Source organism: Polyodon spathula, chromosome 11 (genome assembly GCF_017654505.1).
Source record: "Polyodon spathula isolate WHYD16114869_AA chromosome 11, ASM1765450v1, whole genome shotgun sequence".
Lineage (NCBI taxonomy): Eukaryota > Metazoa > Chordata > Actinopteri > Acipenseriformes > Polyodontidae > Polyodon > Polyodon spathula.
The window spans coordinates 1,041,569-1,059,602 of NC_054544.1; the positions used below are offsets into that span (position 1 = coordinate 1,041,569).

The 18,034-nt window shown below is 47.8% G+C and overlaps 1 protein-coding gene across 4 annotated transcripts in view; it reads right to left on the minus strand.

Annotated features, from left to right (window-relative positions):
- The window catches only part of LOC121322779 (band 4.1-like protein 5), a 48,693-nt gene that overhangs the window by 6,895 nt on the left and 23,764 nt on the right, over positions 1–18,034 (minus strand). For 3 of the 4 annotated variants that reach the window (XM_041263072.1, XM_041263073.1, XM_041263071.1), the window contains exons 15-21: positions 17,314–17,353; positions 16,924–17,039; positions 8,567–8,739; positions 8,228–8,328; positions 7,979–8,107; positions 736–800; positions 312–425 (exon numbers count right to left, since the gene is read on the minus strand). In XM_041263072.1, coding sequence (XP_041119006.1) covers positions 312–425; positions 736–800; positions 7,979–8,107; positions 8,228–8,328; positions 8,567–8,739; positions 16,924–17,039; positions 17,314–17,353 — 738 coding nt within the window. The remainder of the gene's footprint in view (positions 1–311; positions 426–735; positions 801–7,978; positions 8,108–8,227; positions 8,329–8,566; positions 8,740–16,923; positions 17,040–17,313; positions 17,354–18,034) is intronic. The other variant, XM_041263074.1, reaches the window with a different exon arrangement.

An 18,034-nucleotide genomic window follows, 5' to 3' on the forward strand; every position in this document is an offset into this window, starting at 1 on the left:
AATATGAGAGAATTGGTCAGGGGTGTGAATACTTTTGCAAGCCACTGTGTGTGTGTGTATGTATATATATATATATAAAATATTTTTGGCCATTAGGGTTTAGAAGTTGACCACTGCAACATATTTTCATGTAACTTTTTATATCTAGTATTATATTTTTTTCCATAAAATGTTAACCTCAATTATCCAGATTGAACAGTTCAAAATATATAACCCTATATAATCATTTATTTTTATTGCATTTAAGATGCTTGTTGCTCCTGCAGCCCTGCACACGGGTCTCTCCCGCAGTCACTCCCTGGCACTGTTACCTGGGCACGGCCGTGGTCCTGAAAAGGTCCCTGGAGTCCTTCTGCTCCGGTCTCACTGGTACTGGTGGTGGGGAGACAGAGCTGCTCCCTGTCCTTCCGAACAGAACCATACTCCTGTGAGGAGAGATTCCTGATTAATACCACGCAGACACAGAACCAGATCACAGCCCTGACATCCAGCTGTGTTAGAGATTGCTTCATTTAGTTACGCTGAACCATTCTATTTTATTGGATTTCTTTTTGGTTACACAATGCGTCAATCCAATTCCAATGCCGATAATTCTGGAATTAGAATTCCTCTGAAAGAACTGGAATTGATTAAAAGGGAATGGGAGTTGGTATTGAATTGAAACACAGGACCTGAGCCCAGCCCTGATTGCAGAGCTGCTCTTGTGTTAGAGTGCGGTTTGTTTTCACAGCATACCTGGACACTGCTTCCTGAAGGTTGCAGTTTTTGTCCCCCGTCACCACAGTGTCCTCTCTCGTTACCTGACACAATCAATCAAATAAAAATAATTTACAAATCACATCTGTAACTGCAAAGCACTGCCTCCCAGAACACACTGCAGCACCAAACAATACAGCACTGCCTCCCAGAACACACTGCAGCACCAAACAATACAGCACTGCCTCCCAGAACACACTGCAGCACCAAACTGCCTCCCAGAACCACTGCAGCGCCAAACAATACAGCACTGCCTCCCAGAACACACTGCAGCACTGCCTCCCCACACTGCAGCGCCAAACAATACAGCACTGCCTCCCAGAACACACTGCAGCACCAAACAATACAGCACTGCCTCCCAGAACACACTGCAGCACCAAACAATACAGCACTGCCTCCCAGAACACACTGCAGCGCCAAACAAGACAGCACTGCCTCCCAGAACACACTGCAGCACCAAACAATACAGCACTGCCTCCCAGAACACACTGCAGCACCAAACAATACAGCACTGCCTCCCAGAACACACTGCAGCGCCAAACAATACAGCACTGCCTCCCAGAACACACTGCAGCGCCAAACAATACAGCACTGCCTCCCAGAACACACTGCAGCGCCAAACAAGACAGCACTGCCTCCCAGAACACACTGCAGCGCCAAACAATACAGCACTGCCTCCCAGAACACACTGCAGCGCCAAACAATACAGCACTGCCTCCCAGAACACACTGCAGCACCAAACAATACAGCACTGCCTCCCAGAACACACTGCAGCACCAAACAATACAGCACTGCCTCCCAGAACACACTGACAGCACTGCCTCCCAGAACACACTGCAGCGCCAAACAAACAGCACTGCCTCCCAGAACACACTGCAGCGCCAAACAAGACAGCACTGCCTCCCAGAACACACTGCAGCACCAAACAATACAGCACTGCCTCCCAGAACACACTCCCAGAACACACTGCAGCGCCAAACAAGACAGCACTGCCTCCCAGAACACACTGCAGCGCCAAACAATACAGCACTGCCTCCCAGAACACACTGCAGCGCCAAACAAGACAGCACTGCCTCCCAGAACACACTGCAGCGCCAAACAATACAGCACTGCCTCCCAGAACACACTGCAGCGCCAAACAATACAGCACTGCCTCCCAGAACACACTGCAGCACCAAACAATACAGCACTGCCTCCCAGAACACACTGCAGCACCAAACAAAACAGCACTGCCTCCCAGAACACACTGCAGCGCCAAAACAGCACAGCACCAAACAACACAGCACTGCCCCCCAGCAGCACCAAACAACACAGCACTGCCCTCCCAGAACACACTGCAGCACCAAACTACAGCACTGCCTCCCAGAACACACTGCAGCACCAAACAATACAGCACTGCCTCCCAGAACACACAATACAGCACTGCCTCCCAGAACAGCGCCAAACAAGACAGCACTGCCTCCCAGAACACACTGCAGCGCCAAACAAGACAGCACACTGCCCCAGAACACACTGCAGCGCCAAACAATACAGCACTGCCTCCCAGAACACACTGCAGCACCAAACAATACAGCACTGCCTCCCAGAACACACTGCAGCGCCAAACAATACAGCACTGCCTCCCAGAACACACTGCAGCACCAAACAATACAGCACTGCCTCCCAGAACACACTGCAGCGCCAAACAATACAGCACTGCCTCCCAGAACACACTGCAGCACCAAACAATACAGCACTGCCTCCCAGAACACACTGCAGCGCCAAACAATACAGCACTGCCTCCCAGAACACACTGCAGCGCCAAACAATACAGCACTGCCTCCCAGAACACACTGCAGCACCAAACAAAGACAGCACTGCCTCCCAGAACACACTGCAGCGCCAAACAATACAGCACTGCCTCCCAGAACACACTGCAGCGCCAAACAATACAGCACTGCCTCCCAGAACACACTGCAGCACCAAACAATACAGCACTGCCTCCCAGAACACACTGCAGCACCAAACAATACAGCACTGCCTCCCAGAACACACTGCAGCGCCAAACAACAGCACAGCACTGCCTCCCAGAACACACTGCAGCGCCAAACAAAACAGCACTGCCTCCCAGAACACACTGCAGCGCCAAACAAAACAGCACTGCCTCCCAGAACACACTGCAGCACCAAACAATACAGCACTGCCTCCCAGAACACACTGCAGCGCCAAACAATACAGCACTGCCTCCCAGAACACACTGCAGCACCAAACAATACAGCACTGCCTCCCAGAACACACTGCAGCACCAAACAATACAGCACTGCCTCCCAGAACACACTGCAGCGCCAAACAATACAGCACTGCCTCCCAGAACACACTGCAGCACCAAACAAGACAGCACTGCCTCCCAGAACACACTGCAGCACCAAACAATACAGCACTGCCTCCCAGAACACACTGCAGCACCAAACAATACAGCACTGCCTCCCAGAACACACTGCAGCACCAAACAATACAGCACTGCCTCCCAGAACACACTGCAGCACCAAACAATACAGCACTGCCTCCCAGAACACACTGCAGCACCAAACAATACAGCACTGCCTCCCAGAACACACTGCAGCACCAAACAATACAGCACTGCCTCCCAGAACACACTGCAGCACCAAACAATACAGCACTGCCAGAACACCCAGAACACACTGCAGCAGCGCCAAACAATACAGCACTGCCTCCCAGAACACACTGCAGCGCCAAACAATACAGCACTGCCTCCCAGAACACACTGCAGCACCAAACAATACAGCACTGCCTCCCAGAACACACTGCAGCGCCAAACAATACAGCACTGCCTCCCAGAACACACACTGCAGCGCCAAACAATACAGCACTGCCTCCCAGAACACACTGCAGCACCAAACAATACAGCACTGCCTCCCAGAACACACTGCAGCACCAAACAATACAGCACTGCCTCCCAGAACACACTGCAGCACCAAACAATACAGCACTGCCTCCCAGAACACACTGCAGCACCAAACAATACAGCACTGCCTCCCAGAACACACTGCAGCACCAAACAATACAGCACTGCCTCCCAGAACACACTGCAGCACCAAACAATACAGCACTGCCTCCCAGAACACACTGCAGCACCAAACAATACAGCACTGCCTCCCAGAACACACTGCAGCACCAAACAATACAGCACTGCCTCCCAGAACACACTGCAGCACCAAACAATACAGCACTGCCTCCCAGAACACACTGCAGCACCAAACAATACAGCACTGCCTCCCAGAACACACTGCAGCACCAAACAATACAGCACTGCCTCCCAGAACACACTGCAGCACCAAACAATACAGCACTGCCTCCCAGAACACACTGCAGCACCAAACAATACAGCACTGCCTCCCAGAACACACTGCAGCACCAAACAATACAGCACTGCCTCCCAGAACACACTGCAGCACCAAACAATACAGCACTGCCTCCCAGAACACACTGCAGCACCAAACAATACAGCACTGCCTCCCAGAACACACTGCAGCACCAAACAATACAGCACTGCCTCCCAGAACACACTGCAGCACCAAACAATACAGCACTGCCTCCCAGAACACACTGCAGCACCAAACAATACAGCACTGCCTCCCAGAACACACTGCAGCACCAAACAAAACAGCACTGCCTCCCAGAACACACTGCAGCACCAAACAATACAGCACTGCCTCCCAGAACACACTGCAGCACCAAACAATACAGCACTGCCTCCCAGAACACACTGCAGCACCAAACAATACAGCACTGCCTCCCAGAACACACTGCAGCACCAAACAATACAGCACTGCCTCCCAGAACACACTGCAGCACCAAACAATACAGCACTGCCTCCCAGAACACACTGCAGCACCAAACAATACAGCACTGCCTCCCAGAACACACTGCAGCACCAAACAATACAGCACTGCCTCCCAGAACACACTGCAGCACCAAACAATACAGCACTGCCTCCCAGAACACACTGCAGCACCAAACAATACAGCACTGCCTCCCAGAACACACTGCAGCACCAAACAATACAGCACTGCCTCCCAGAACACACTGCAGCACCAAACAATACAGCACTGCCTCCCAGAACACACTGCAGCACCAAACAATACAGCACTGCCTCCCAGAACACACTGCAGCACCAAACAATACAGCACTGCCTCCCAGAACACACTGCAGCACCAAACAATACAGCACTGCCTCCCAGAACACACTGCAGCACCAAACAATACAGCACTGCCTCCCAGAACACACTGCAGCACCAAACAATACAGCACTGCCTCCCAGAACACACTGCAGCACCAAACAATACAGCACTGCCTCCCAGAACACACTGCAGCACCAAACAATACAGCACTGCCTCCCAGAACAATACAGCACTGCCTCCCAGAACACACTGCAGCACCAAACAATACAGCACTGCCTCCCAGAACACACTGCAGCACCAAACAATACAGCACTGCCTCCCAGAACACACTGCAGCACCAAACAATACAGCACTGCCTCCCAGAACACACTGCAGCACCAAACAATACAGCACTGCCTCCCAGAACACACTGCAGCACCAAACAATACAGCACTGCCTCCCAGAACACACTGCAGCACCAAACAATACAGCACTGCCTCCCAGAACACACTGCAGCACCAAACAATACAGCACTGCCTCCCAGAACACACTGCAGCACCAAACAATACAGCACTGCCTCCCAGAACACACTGCAGCACCAAACACAACAGAACACACTACAGCACTGCCTCCCAGAACACACTGCAGCACCAAACAATACAGCACTGCCTCCCAGAACACACTGCAGCACCAAACAATACAGCACTGCCTCCCACAACACACTGCAGCACCCAAACAACACTACAGCACTGCCTCCCAGAACACACTGCAGCACCAAACAATACAGCACTGCCTCCCAGAACACACTGCAGCACCAAACAATACAGCACTGCCTCCCAGAACACACTGCAGCACCAAACAATACAGCACTGCCTCCCAGAACACACTGCAGCACCAAACAATACAGCACTGCCTCCCAGAACACACTGCAGCACCAAACAAGACAGCACTGCCTCCCAGAACACACTGCAGCACCAAACAATACAGCACTGCCTCCCAGAACACACTGCAGCACCAAACAATACAGCACTGCCTCCCAGAACACACTGCAGCACCAAACAATACAGCACTGCCTCCCAGAACACACTGCAGCACCAAACAATACAGCACTGCCTCCCAGAACACACTGCAGCACCAAACAATACAGCACTGCCTCCCAGAACACACTGCAGCACCAAACAATACAGCACTGCCTCCCAGAACACACTGCAGCACCAAACAATACAGCACTGCCTCCCAGAACACACTGCAGCACCAAACAATACAGCACTGCCTCCCAGAACACACTGCAGCACCAAACAATACAGCACTGCCTCCCAGAACACACTGCAGCACCAAACAATACAGCACTGCCTCCCAGAACACACTGCAGCACCAAACAATACAGCACTGCCTCCCAGAACACACTGCAGCACCAAACAATACAGCACTGCCTCCCAGAACACACTGCAGCGCCAAACAATACAGCACTGCCTCCCAGAACACACTGCAGCGCCAAACAATACAGCACTGCCTCCCAGAACACACTGCAGCACCAAACAATACAGCACTGCCTCCCAGAACACACTGCAGCACCAAACAATACAGCACTGCCTCCCAGAACACACTGCAGCGCCAAACAATACAGCACTGCCTCCCAGAACACACTGCAGCGCCAAACAATACAGCACTGCCTCCCAGAACACACTGCAGCGCCAAACAATACAGCACTGCCTCCCAGAACACACTGCAGCGCCAAACAATACAGCACTGCCTCCCAGAACACACTGCAGCGCCAAACAATACAGCACTGCCTCCCAGAACACACTGCAGCACCCAAACAATACAGCACTGCCTCCCAGAACACACTGCAGCACCAAACAATACAGCACTGCCTCCCAGAACACACTGCAGCGCCAAACAATACAGCACTGCCTCCCAGAACACACTGCAGCGCCAAACAATACAGCACTGCCTCCCAGAACACACTGCAGCACCAAACAATACAGCACTGCCTCCCAGAACACACTGCAGCACCAAACAATACAGCACTGCCTCCCAGAACACACTGCAGCACCAAACAATACAGCACTGCCTCCCAGAACACACTGCAGCACCAAACAATACAGCACTGCCTCCCAGAACACACTGCAGCACCAAACAATACAGCACTGCCTCCCAGAACACACTGCAGCACCAAACAATACAGCACTGCCTCCCAGAACACACTGCAGCACCAAACAATACAGCACTGCCTCCCAGAACACACTGCAGCACCAAACAATACAGCACTGCCTCCCAGAACACACTGCAGCACCAAACAATACAGCACTGCCTCCCAGAACACACTGCAGCACCAAACAATACAGCACTGCCTCCCAGAACACACTGCAGCACCAAACAATACAGCACTGCCTCCCAGAACACACTGCAGCACCAAACCCAACAATGCAGCACCAAACAATACAGCACTGCCTCCCAGAACACACTGCAGCACCAAACAATACAGCACTGCCTCCCAGAACACACTGCAGCACCAAGCGAAACAATGGCCTTTGCCAAACTATTTAATCACAATTTTTAGTTGTTATAAAACTGCAGCAGGTAAATTCGATCGGTCACTGGCTAAGAGAGGATAGCAAATCTTCACGATACCGGTTTCACTCTTTGACACCTTTAATCCCAAGGACCCTAAACACAATCCCTTCACCACATTCCTAATATACACAAGCACCAGTGCAGAATGTGCTAAATATTGTTCCTCCTGCTTTTTGTTCACATCCTTTTAAAAGGGTACTACAGTCATTTTGCACTATCCCCCCCTCCCCCTCATGCTTATACTATACCATAGTTTACCTTTTCTTTTGATATGCTTTACCATACCTCTGTGCTTTACACTTACCTATACCTTTACACTTTACTATGGAACATTGTAATACTGGCAATTGCAAAACAGGCTTAATAAAAAAGGCATGCAAATCAAACAGCTCCACTGTTCTCCTCTGGCATTCAGACACCTCGATAGGGTGTACACTGCATCGCCTACAGGGAGCCCTGGATCCCTCTTCACCTGTGGGGTCTTACCTTCAAGGCTGCCTCGGCCTGTGCTTTCAGGATGTTGCTCTTCAGCTCCTCCGGGGGGCGATTCAGAGCCACGGCGGGGCTGCTGGTCACATTGTTCAGGGACTTCTCTGTCAGCTTCACCACCTCCTCCTGGAAGAGATGGATCACAAATCCAGCCAAGTCTGTCAGTCTCAGGCAAGCCAGGGATTTTAATGTGTTTTGGGTGGGGCTGCAGTATTTACAGGGTTATAAAATGTCACAATCACTTACCCGATTGTTCATATTGACATTGATATTGGATCTGGGAGGAGCAGACACAGCAATGCTCTCGATCTCCAACAGCTTCCTTCGCACTGCAGAATCTTCATACGCTGGAAGAGAACAGCATGGTGCAAGGAGAGCAGGCACTGCAGTAACCGCAGGCAGTGCAGCAGCAGAAGCAGCTAATCCCATCAATTTATTTTTATGTTGAATGAAAATCAGTAGTTTTGACACTAACGTGTAGATGTGGTATTGGAAGACAGTTTTTACTTGCACTCTGTGCGAGTGTGTCTCTGTGTCTGGGTGGGGGGGGGGGGGGGGGGGGGGGGGGGATGAGAAAGTTCTTACCAGTCGAAGCCACATTCTCTTCTGTGTTTTCACTGGACCCCGAAGCAGCCATTCTGGGGCCCACCTCTTCAGGCATGTCTGCCGTTGTCACGGTAACGGGCACCTGAATGACCTCGTCAATGCGAGTCTCCAACAGGTCCGGACTGTCTAGCAAATCAGCAATCAGGGGCAAGCTGCAGCGAGACACAGGCATGCACAAAGACACAGGATTCACAAATGCACAAAGGGGCACTACAGAATAGGAACCAAGTAAGAATACTAAAAGAAACTTGGTAGACATTTTCGCATTGACAAACATTTGAACTCAGAGTCTCCAAACGTATTCCAAGAGTAACAGAAGGCACTGAGAAATACTGCGACAAATAGAAGACTTCCACTAGGAACTTACAAGCTTCTTGTAGCATTACCACATGTAGCTATAACTGTACAGCCTGCATCTTGAAATGCTTTTCATAGTGTGCTCAAGAACTCCTGGATCCATCAGCAGCACATGCTGTGGACTGCTGCTTCTACAACAATCACTTCATACGTATTCAAACTATATTTACATCCATGTGTGAAATTTATCAATGGTGAGCAAAATGTTACTAAAAAGGTTCAAATGAGTTCTGTCACAGTTAAATATTTGGCCGACATGAATATAAAAGTATTATAGTGGGGCTTATATATGCATGGGTATAGCTGTTAAATATGCATGTATGATTGTTCTTTATTCATCTAAAACAATTAACTTAGATATTGTATTTTTTGTTGCATTGTTAATATGTTCATGTTTTTTTTTTTTTTTTTTTTTTTTTTTTTTTTGTTTTTTTTATTTGTTAATTGTTATTTAAAAATAAATAAATAAATAAATTATCAATCTAGAACCCCAGCAATGAATAGCACACTGGGCTCTGCAGCAGGCTGTGTGTGTGTGTGTGTTTTGCACACTGGGCTCTGCAGCAGGCTGTGTGTGTGTGTGTGTTTTGCACACTGGGCTCTGCAGCAGGCTGTGTGTGTGTGTGTGTGTTTTGCACACTGGGCTCTGCAGCAGGCTGTGTGTGTGTGTGTGTTTTGCACACTGGGCTCTGCAGCAGGCTGTGTGTGTGTGTGTGTTTTGCACACTGGGCTCTGCAGCAGGCTGTGTGTGTGTGTGTTTTGCACACTGGGCTCTGCAGCAGGCTGTGTGTGTGTGTGTTTTGCACACTGGGCTCTGCAGCAGGCTGTGTGTGTGTGTGTGTTTTGCACACTGGGCTCTGCAGCAGCTGCTGTGTGTGTGTGTGTTTTGCACACTGGGCTCTGCAGCAGGCTGTGTGTGTGTGTGCACACTCGCTCTTGCTGCCTCTGCTGGTGCTTTCGCTGCCGTTTGGATCAATAGATTATAGATTATTAGATTATTTGTGCCAATATCTAACTGATTAACACAGTCTCCCAGGTGTCGTTTGTAGTCTGTCAGAATTTGCAGCAAATTAAAACCCTACAATCCTGCCAACCTTCCCGTATGACACATTCGACTTACCTGGGAATCATGTGTGACCAGAGTCAATACCTCCATCACGCTGTTCCAGCTCTGTGCATGGATCTTCAATACACGCTGGTAAGATTACACAGTGTACAGGCACAATAACATACAGAAAGATTCCACAGCACACAACAGCATTCATGCTACATGCAGAGTCAGAACCCTGAAGCTCAGAGCAGTTTCAATCCCAGGTGCAGCAGTCATTCGGGAGGCTTATAGTGCTGGAAATGCACAGCAGGGGGCGATAGGGTTCGTCACCTGTTAAGCATTCTGAGCATTTAAAATCAGGTAAATGAATAAGGTTTTAACTCTGTAGAACAAAAAACAAGCCATACCAGCTCATACACATGTTAACTATACACCTAACAATCTACCACATTCAATCAATAATAATATTAATAACCATCTAGCAGCTTGCAAACACCATGAATATCAATATCTCCTTTGTGAGATCCCTGAACTCTCCCAGCCCTGCACACATCTCTCAATCACTGATCACCACACAGAGTAACAGGAGGATCTGAGCTCCACATCTCTCAATCACCTCACAGAGTAACAGGAGGATCTGAGCTCCACATCTCTCAATCACTGATCACCACACAGAGTAACAGGAGGATCTGAGCTCCACATCTCTCAATCACCTCACAGAGTAACAGGAGGATCTGAGCTCCACATCTCTCAATCACTGATCACCTCAGAGTAACAGGAGGATCTGAGCTCCACATCTCTCAATCACTGATCACCTCACAGAGTAACAGGAGGATCTGAGCTCCACATCTCTCAATCACTGATCACCTCACAGAGTAACAAGAGGATCTGAGCTCCACATCTCTCAATCACTGATCACCTCACAGAGTGACAGGAGGATCTGAGCTCCACATCTCTCAATCACTGATCACCTCACAGAGTGACAGGAGGATCTGAGCTCCACATCTCTCAATCACTGATCACCTCACAGAGTGACAGGAGGATCTGAGCTCCACATCTCTCAATCACTGATCACCTCACAGAGTGACAGGAGGATCTGAGCTCCACATCTCTCAATCACTGATCACCTCACAGAGTGACAGGAGGATCTGAGCTCCACATCTCTCAATCACTGATCACCTCACAGAGTAACAGGAGGATCTGAGCTCCACATCTCTCAATCACCGATCACCTCACAGAGTAACAGGAGGATCTGAGCTCCACATCTCTCAATCACCGATCACCTCACAGAGTAACAGGAGGATCTGAGCTCCACATCTCTCAATCACCTCACAGAGTAACAGGAGGATCTGAGCTCCACATCTCTCAATCACTGATCACCTCACAGAGTAACAGGAGGATCTGAGCTCCACATCTCTCAATCACTGATCACCTCACAGAGTGACAGGAGGATCTGAGCTCCACATCTCTCAATCACTGATCACCTCACAGAGTGACAGGAGGATCTGAGCTCCACATCTCTCAATCACTGATCACCTCACAGAGTAACAGGAGGATCTGAGCTCCACATCTCTCAATCACTGATCACCTCACAGAGTGACAGGAGGATCTGAGCTCCACATCTCTCAATCACCTCACAGAGTGACAGGAGGATCTGAGCTCCACATCTCTCAATCACTGATCACCTCACAGAGTAACAGGAGGATCTGAGCTCCACATCTCTCAATCACTGATCACCTCACAGAGTGACAGGAGGATCTGAGCTCCACATCTCTCAATCACTGATCACCTCACAGAGTAACAGGAGGATCTGAGCTCCACATCTCTCAATCACCGATCACCTCACAGAGTAACAGGAGGATCTGAGCTCCACATCTCTCAATCACTGATCACCTCACAGAGTAACAGGAGGATCTGAGCTCCACATCTCTCAATCACTGATCACCTCACAGAGTGACAGGAGGATCTGAGCTCCACATCTCTCAATCACTGATCACCTCACAGAGTGACAGGAGGATCTGAGCTCCACATCTCTCAATCACTGATCACCTCACAGAGTGACAGGAGGATCTGAGCGCCACATCTCTCAATCACCGATCACCTCACAGAGTAACAGGAGGATCTGAGCTCCACATCTCTCAATCACTGATCACCTCGCAGAGTGACAGGAGGATCTGAACTCCACATCTCTCAATCACTGATCACCTCACAGAGTAACAGGAGGATCTGAGCTCCACATCTCTCAATCATTGATCACCTCACAGAGTAACAGGAGGATCTGAGCTCCACATCTCTCAATCATTGATCACCTCACAGAGTGACAGGAGGATCTGAGCTCCACATCTCTCAATCATTGATCACCTCACAGAGTGACAGGAGGATCTGAGCTCCACATCTCTCAATCACTGATCACCTCACAGAGTGACAGGAGGATCTGAGCTCCACATCTCTCAATCACTGATCACCTCACAGAGTGACAGGAGGATCTGAGCTCCACATCTCTCAATCACTGATCACCTCACAGAGTGACAGGAGGATCTGAGCTCCACATCTCTCAATCACCGATCACCTCAGAGTAACAAGAGGATCTGAGCTCCACATCTCTCAATCACTGATCACCTCACAGAGTGACAGGAAGATCTGAGCTCCACATCTCTCAATCATTGATCACCTCACAGAGTGACAGGAGGATCTGAGCTCCACATCTCTCAATCAACTTGCTGAGTGACAAGATCAGAGGTCCACACATGGAACACAAGAGAAATGAGCTCTAGAAGATTTCTGAACAATCAATCGAGCATCTTTAACACCTGGGTCTATCACCAGATAGCTGACTGAACTCTGCTTCGCTGCCGAGTTCATTATACGGTATCCTATTAAATTGAAATCACTTCTGTAAAACTTTCAAAGACACGTTCCGTACTTGAGACGGAACAGATCTAACTTTCATTAAACTCACGTTATGTTTCTTGAGAGCTACTTAACCAGGTAAAACTTTCAAACGTAACACCTGAACAGTGTTTTCTAATTAATGTTAAATACATTTTCTAGTTTTGCAGATAACTTTATTCACTCCAGTTTAACTGGCCATTATATTATTACCATGGAACTCCCCAGGGATACCAGCTAGAACAGTGGCCATTGAATGAATTTGCAGGTGTTAATCTAAGACCTGTAGCCCACAATTGTATACTTCATTGCTCAAGAATTGATCAGATTGATGCAATGGGTGATATTGTCTTGGTCTATCTGCCTTGATTATTTCAACCAAAAATAACATGAAACAAATCAGCATCATAAAATAAAAAAATACCAGTCTATAAAAATGTGTCATGTTTCTTCTGAACACAAAAAAAAAAAAAACGTTTTATTAAAAAGGCACAATTCATAATACAAGAAACAAACAAACAAAAAAACTAAAATTGGTATAAAGATCACAAAAAAATTCTCATTGGATCTGAGTCAATTTAGAAATCCATCGATTGATTTCTAAAATACATTTTATTTCTATAGGACTACTAAAAATTGTTAGTTTTTTTTTTTTTTTTTTTTTTTTAAATCTGCAAGAAAAAAAAGTTACTGCACATACAAACAAATGAAACCCATACATAGATTTCTACACAATGAAAAACAAAAACCCAACTACTTCCCAAAGCCCTTGAATAGTGCGAGTTCTTGAACACCCAGAGACGTCTTTCAAGGCGTTCCTTTTACCCGCCCCACCCCTCTCTCATCACACTTTATTATCTGATAACCTTTAAACCCAGCTGGCCTGAAAAAGCTGTTCAAAACCTTGAAGTCTCTTTAGGCATGAAAAAAAAAAAAATGTGTGCTTTGTTTTTCCTGCGTGCCATAAACTGATGGATCCAGCATTGTTTTCCGAGCTCACAGACACACGCAGTGGAGGCTCTGGCTGGAACGTGGCTCTCGTGAGAGGAGGTGCCGTCAGTAAAAGGGAGGCCTGGATGGGGGGTGAAGGGAGTGTAGAGTTCATGGTTAGCTTGGGAAGGAGGGTGGTGCAGGGAGGTGAAAGGTACAGGAGAGGAATGAGGAAGCTAATACAGTAAGACAGGTCAGAGGAGAAACTTGGAGGAATGTATTGAAGGAGGGATACAACATGTTCCTTTAACAAACTACAACAGAAAGATTACTTGCCACTAAATGTTTTACAGTTTCCTTTTTTTATTTCTTCAAGTCTTTCCACTCAAAACAGCAGGCCAGTTAACTGATCTAATATACTAATGTGTGTGCGAGTGTAACATGGAAGTGTTATGCGATACACTGCCGTTACAGATTCTGTCCTGGCCCCTACCCATGAGAGGAGACCAAGTTAACAGCTCACTCCACGAATGCTGATGAGCCCGGCTCTGTCAAACAGTGGTTTAGACGCTGGCTTGCGGTACCTGGAGTCACTGGTTCACACCCAGCCTCCTGCGGATTACATTCGGCTGCCAAGTGGAGATACGAGCCTGACCCCAGCTCAGTGCAGTACGGGGTAAAGGGTAGGGACAGGGACAGCAATTATCTACTATAAAACCAAAGCAGTGGGTCAGATTTCAACTTGGGATCTCAGCATTTACACTTGTGCACATCTTTAAACCAATTTTCTTTCAGTAAAAAATACATAATTAGAACTATCCAGAAGTGTAGACATTTTGCAATGCGAGCAACGAGAGAAAAGAATCTGCAAGTGCAAGTCCTGTAATTCAGCTTTGGAGAAGCGTTCCTTGAGGAAACACAAGCGCCCCCCGCCCCCTCCCCCTCCCGCTTGCTGCTTGTATTATCTTCCTTCACATCTGGTGGTTAATTGGAAAATTCGTCAAGTAACAAAGTTCAACCAAGCAATTGTAAAGACACGCTTCCTGGAAACTACACACAAATAATAGTGTGTGCTTTATAAAAATAAATACAAGTGAATGGGACTTCTCAAATTACTAATGGGAAGGTTTAACTTCTTTTGTTCTTGTCTTTGTTAAAAAGAACACAGAGGTGACAAGAAAACAGCAGAAGGAAATTGAGATCAAGGAAAGCCAAAAGAAGTTTAAAAGAATACAAAAAATAGATGGTTCTATTAAACTAACACAGTTTAACAATTTTTCAAACTTACAGACGCTGTTGTTTCTTCAAGAATGGTTTTAATTTAATTAGCAAGCTGGCACTCAAATAGGTTGTGAATCAGGAGGCAGAAAGCAGCAACAACATGTAGGATTTTAGAAGGGGGTTAGTCAAATTTAATTTTCTTAAGCAAACTCACTCCTTACATTAGCATTGCATGGACATCATAATTTCCCAGAAGGCCTCTTGCACACAGAGCTGGTGGAAGCCAGGACCCTGGACACCACTGCCCAAGCGAGGACCCTGGACACTGCTGAGGGAGCAGCGCAAGCCAGGACCCTGGCAATGAACCTTGGGTTTTGCTGTATCAGTGCACCAGTAAGGGAGTTCTGTGCTCCATTGAAAGACAATGGCTTGCAATGCCTTCTCAGAGAGACTGTCCCTTTGAAGATACAGGAAAGGAGCGAGTGCTTAAGCGTCTTCATTCACAGCATTTAATGAAGGCATGCAGAACCCATTGAACATTGACGACCCTGTGATTGAGCAAAGCTTAGATGACTCCGGGGTTCATAAGCAAGTTTCCCATGAATGCAACCAAAATGACTTGCCATTGCAACCCAGCTGTTCAAAACAGAGACCCCTTTCCAGCTCAAAACTCAGTCATGTTGAATATGTGGCATCATCGAAAAACAAAAGCAGACAACCATCCATCGGTTTCATCCCCACATCTACCCCACCCCCCCACCACCACACACACTTTCTTTTCAGGCCCATTACATACTCCTTGACTGGAAAGGGTTAATCTATTCTTTTCACATTTGAGAAACAACCAACCAGCTGTTAAATTTAATGTGACAATGAGCACACCCTCGACTACACCATCACCAGAGACAGGAGCTCAGAGTCTGCCGTCAACAACACACAGCTTTAGAGACAACAAGGCAAAGAGAAATCCCATCACTGCATTTGATTCACAGCTGAAAGCACAGAAAGAGGCAACTGCAGCAGAGTAGCGGCCAAGTAGTCAAAGAACCAGCCCCCACGCTACATAAAATACCTGATTTATCAAGACAAGCGTTTATCTATCAGTGCTGGGGTACATACCTTGTCTCAAGAAAATAGGTTTAGTGCAAGCATGCCTGCTGTCATATCAAGCTAGAACAAATCATTATTAATTATATTTAATTACACTTAAAATATGTACTGAAATAAGCCTTCATAAAGACTCTTAATGGCTTAAAAAGAGAGTGACAAACATGTACAGAGGTGGGTTTAAATATAAAAAACAGTTTGATATGATTTTAATAATTAAGGTAGCAGTATAGTACAAGAGGTGGTCAGTTCTTCTGCAGTTCAGTCTGGGCGGGTTGCAGAGTGCAGAGACGATTCAACACAGAGCTGAATGCTTCTGCAATCCATCTCAGAAACCACACTGTACCATGCTTCCGCACTCTCCTTTAAACCTCATCGATTGTGGTTATAAATCATGACAGATTCAGTATACAGCATGATCCATATTTGTGTTCCCACAACGGAGCAGCGAATTGAAGCTTTAATATTTATAGCTCCTAAAAAGAAGTGGATGAAAAGCACATTGCTCAGGTACAGCATGTGAAAACTCATTGTGCTAGGCAGCAATGCACCCACATGACTGGACAGCAGCTCTTCAGGACGTGACTGTGTCTATATTCAAGACAGAATCACTGCCAGCACTTCTGGTATATCACACACTACAGTCTCCTGTTGCACTGAGGCATTGCTTATTCCCCCCCTTATTGCCACAAACAAGGATAGCACACTTTCCGATTCGGGAGAAACAGCATCTAGAGACAGCAGGGCAGCATCTTATTGTATTAAACCATACCGCGCTCACCTCATCTTCTCTGATTGGCTGGTTCCAGGGCTCCGGGGGAGGGTCTCAATCTCCAGTGGGATGGGCGTGGCAGGCACTGCAGTGACGACGGGCAGGGTGGGGCGCTTGTTCAGCACCTGGGGGGGGGGGGATGCACAGAGGAACATTCACTAGAATAGGACATGCATGCCACTATAACAATGGGGGAGGCATGTAGAATTGTATCAACTGAAGTTTCCCCATTTATGCTATACTTCTATAGATGTGTTTCTTTCAAACTGTTGCTATGGTAATTTAATTGCAATATATACATATTCCACAAATGCATTAACAGAAAAACACAATACAGTATACACCTGAACAATTACATAGACAAGATCGAAACATTTAAAAATATCAATGAATTATTACCTTTGCACCATTGTTCTGGTTAAAGACATGGTTCTGTGCTCTGTAAAACAAGAAAGCAGAGATTACTACAATAATCTGAGATGTTGTTAGCTATTGTGATCACAGGAGAGGAACAACCCAAGCTGCTGAAAATGAGCCCACAGCCCTGGCGTGTCAGCCCGCCCTTTCATCCCTTATAACCCACAAAGCCCTGGCGTGTCAGCCCGCCCTTTCATCCCTTATAACCCACAAAGCCCTGGCGTGTCAGCCCGCCCTTTCATCCCTTATAACCCACAAAGCCCTGGCGTGTCAGCCCGCCCTTTCACCCCTTATAACCCACACAGCCCTGGCGTGTCAGCCCGCCCTTTCATCCCTTATAACCCACAAAGCCCTGGCGTGTCAGCCCGCCCTTTCACCCCTTATAACCCACACAGCCCTGGCGTGTCAGCCCGCCCTTTCACCCCTTATAACCCACACAGCCCTGGCGTGTCAGCCCGCCCTTTCATCCCTTATAACCCACAAAGCCCTGGCGTGTCAGCCCGCCCTTTCATCCCTTATAACCCACAAAGCCCTGGCGTGTCAGCCCGCCCTTTCACCCCTTATAACCCACACAGCCCTGGCGTGTCAGCCCGCCCTTTCATCCCTTATAACCCACACAGCCCTGGCGTGTCAGCCCGCCCTTTCATCCCTTATAACCCACACAGCCCTGGCGTGTCAGCCCGCCCTTTCACCCCTTATAACC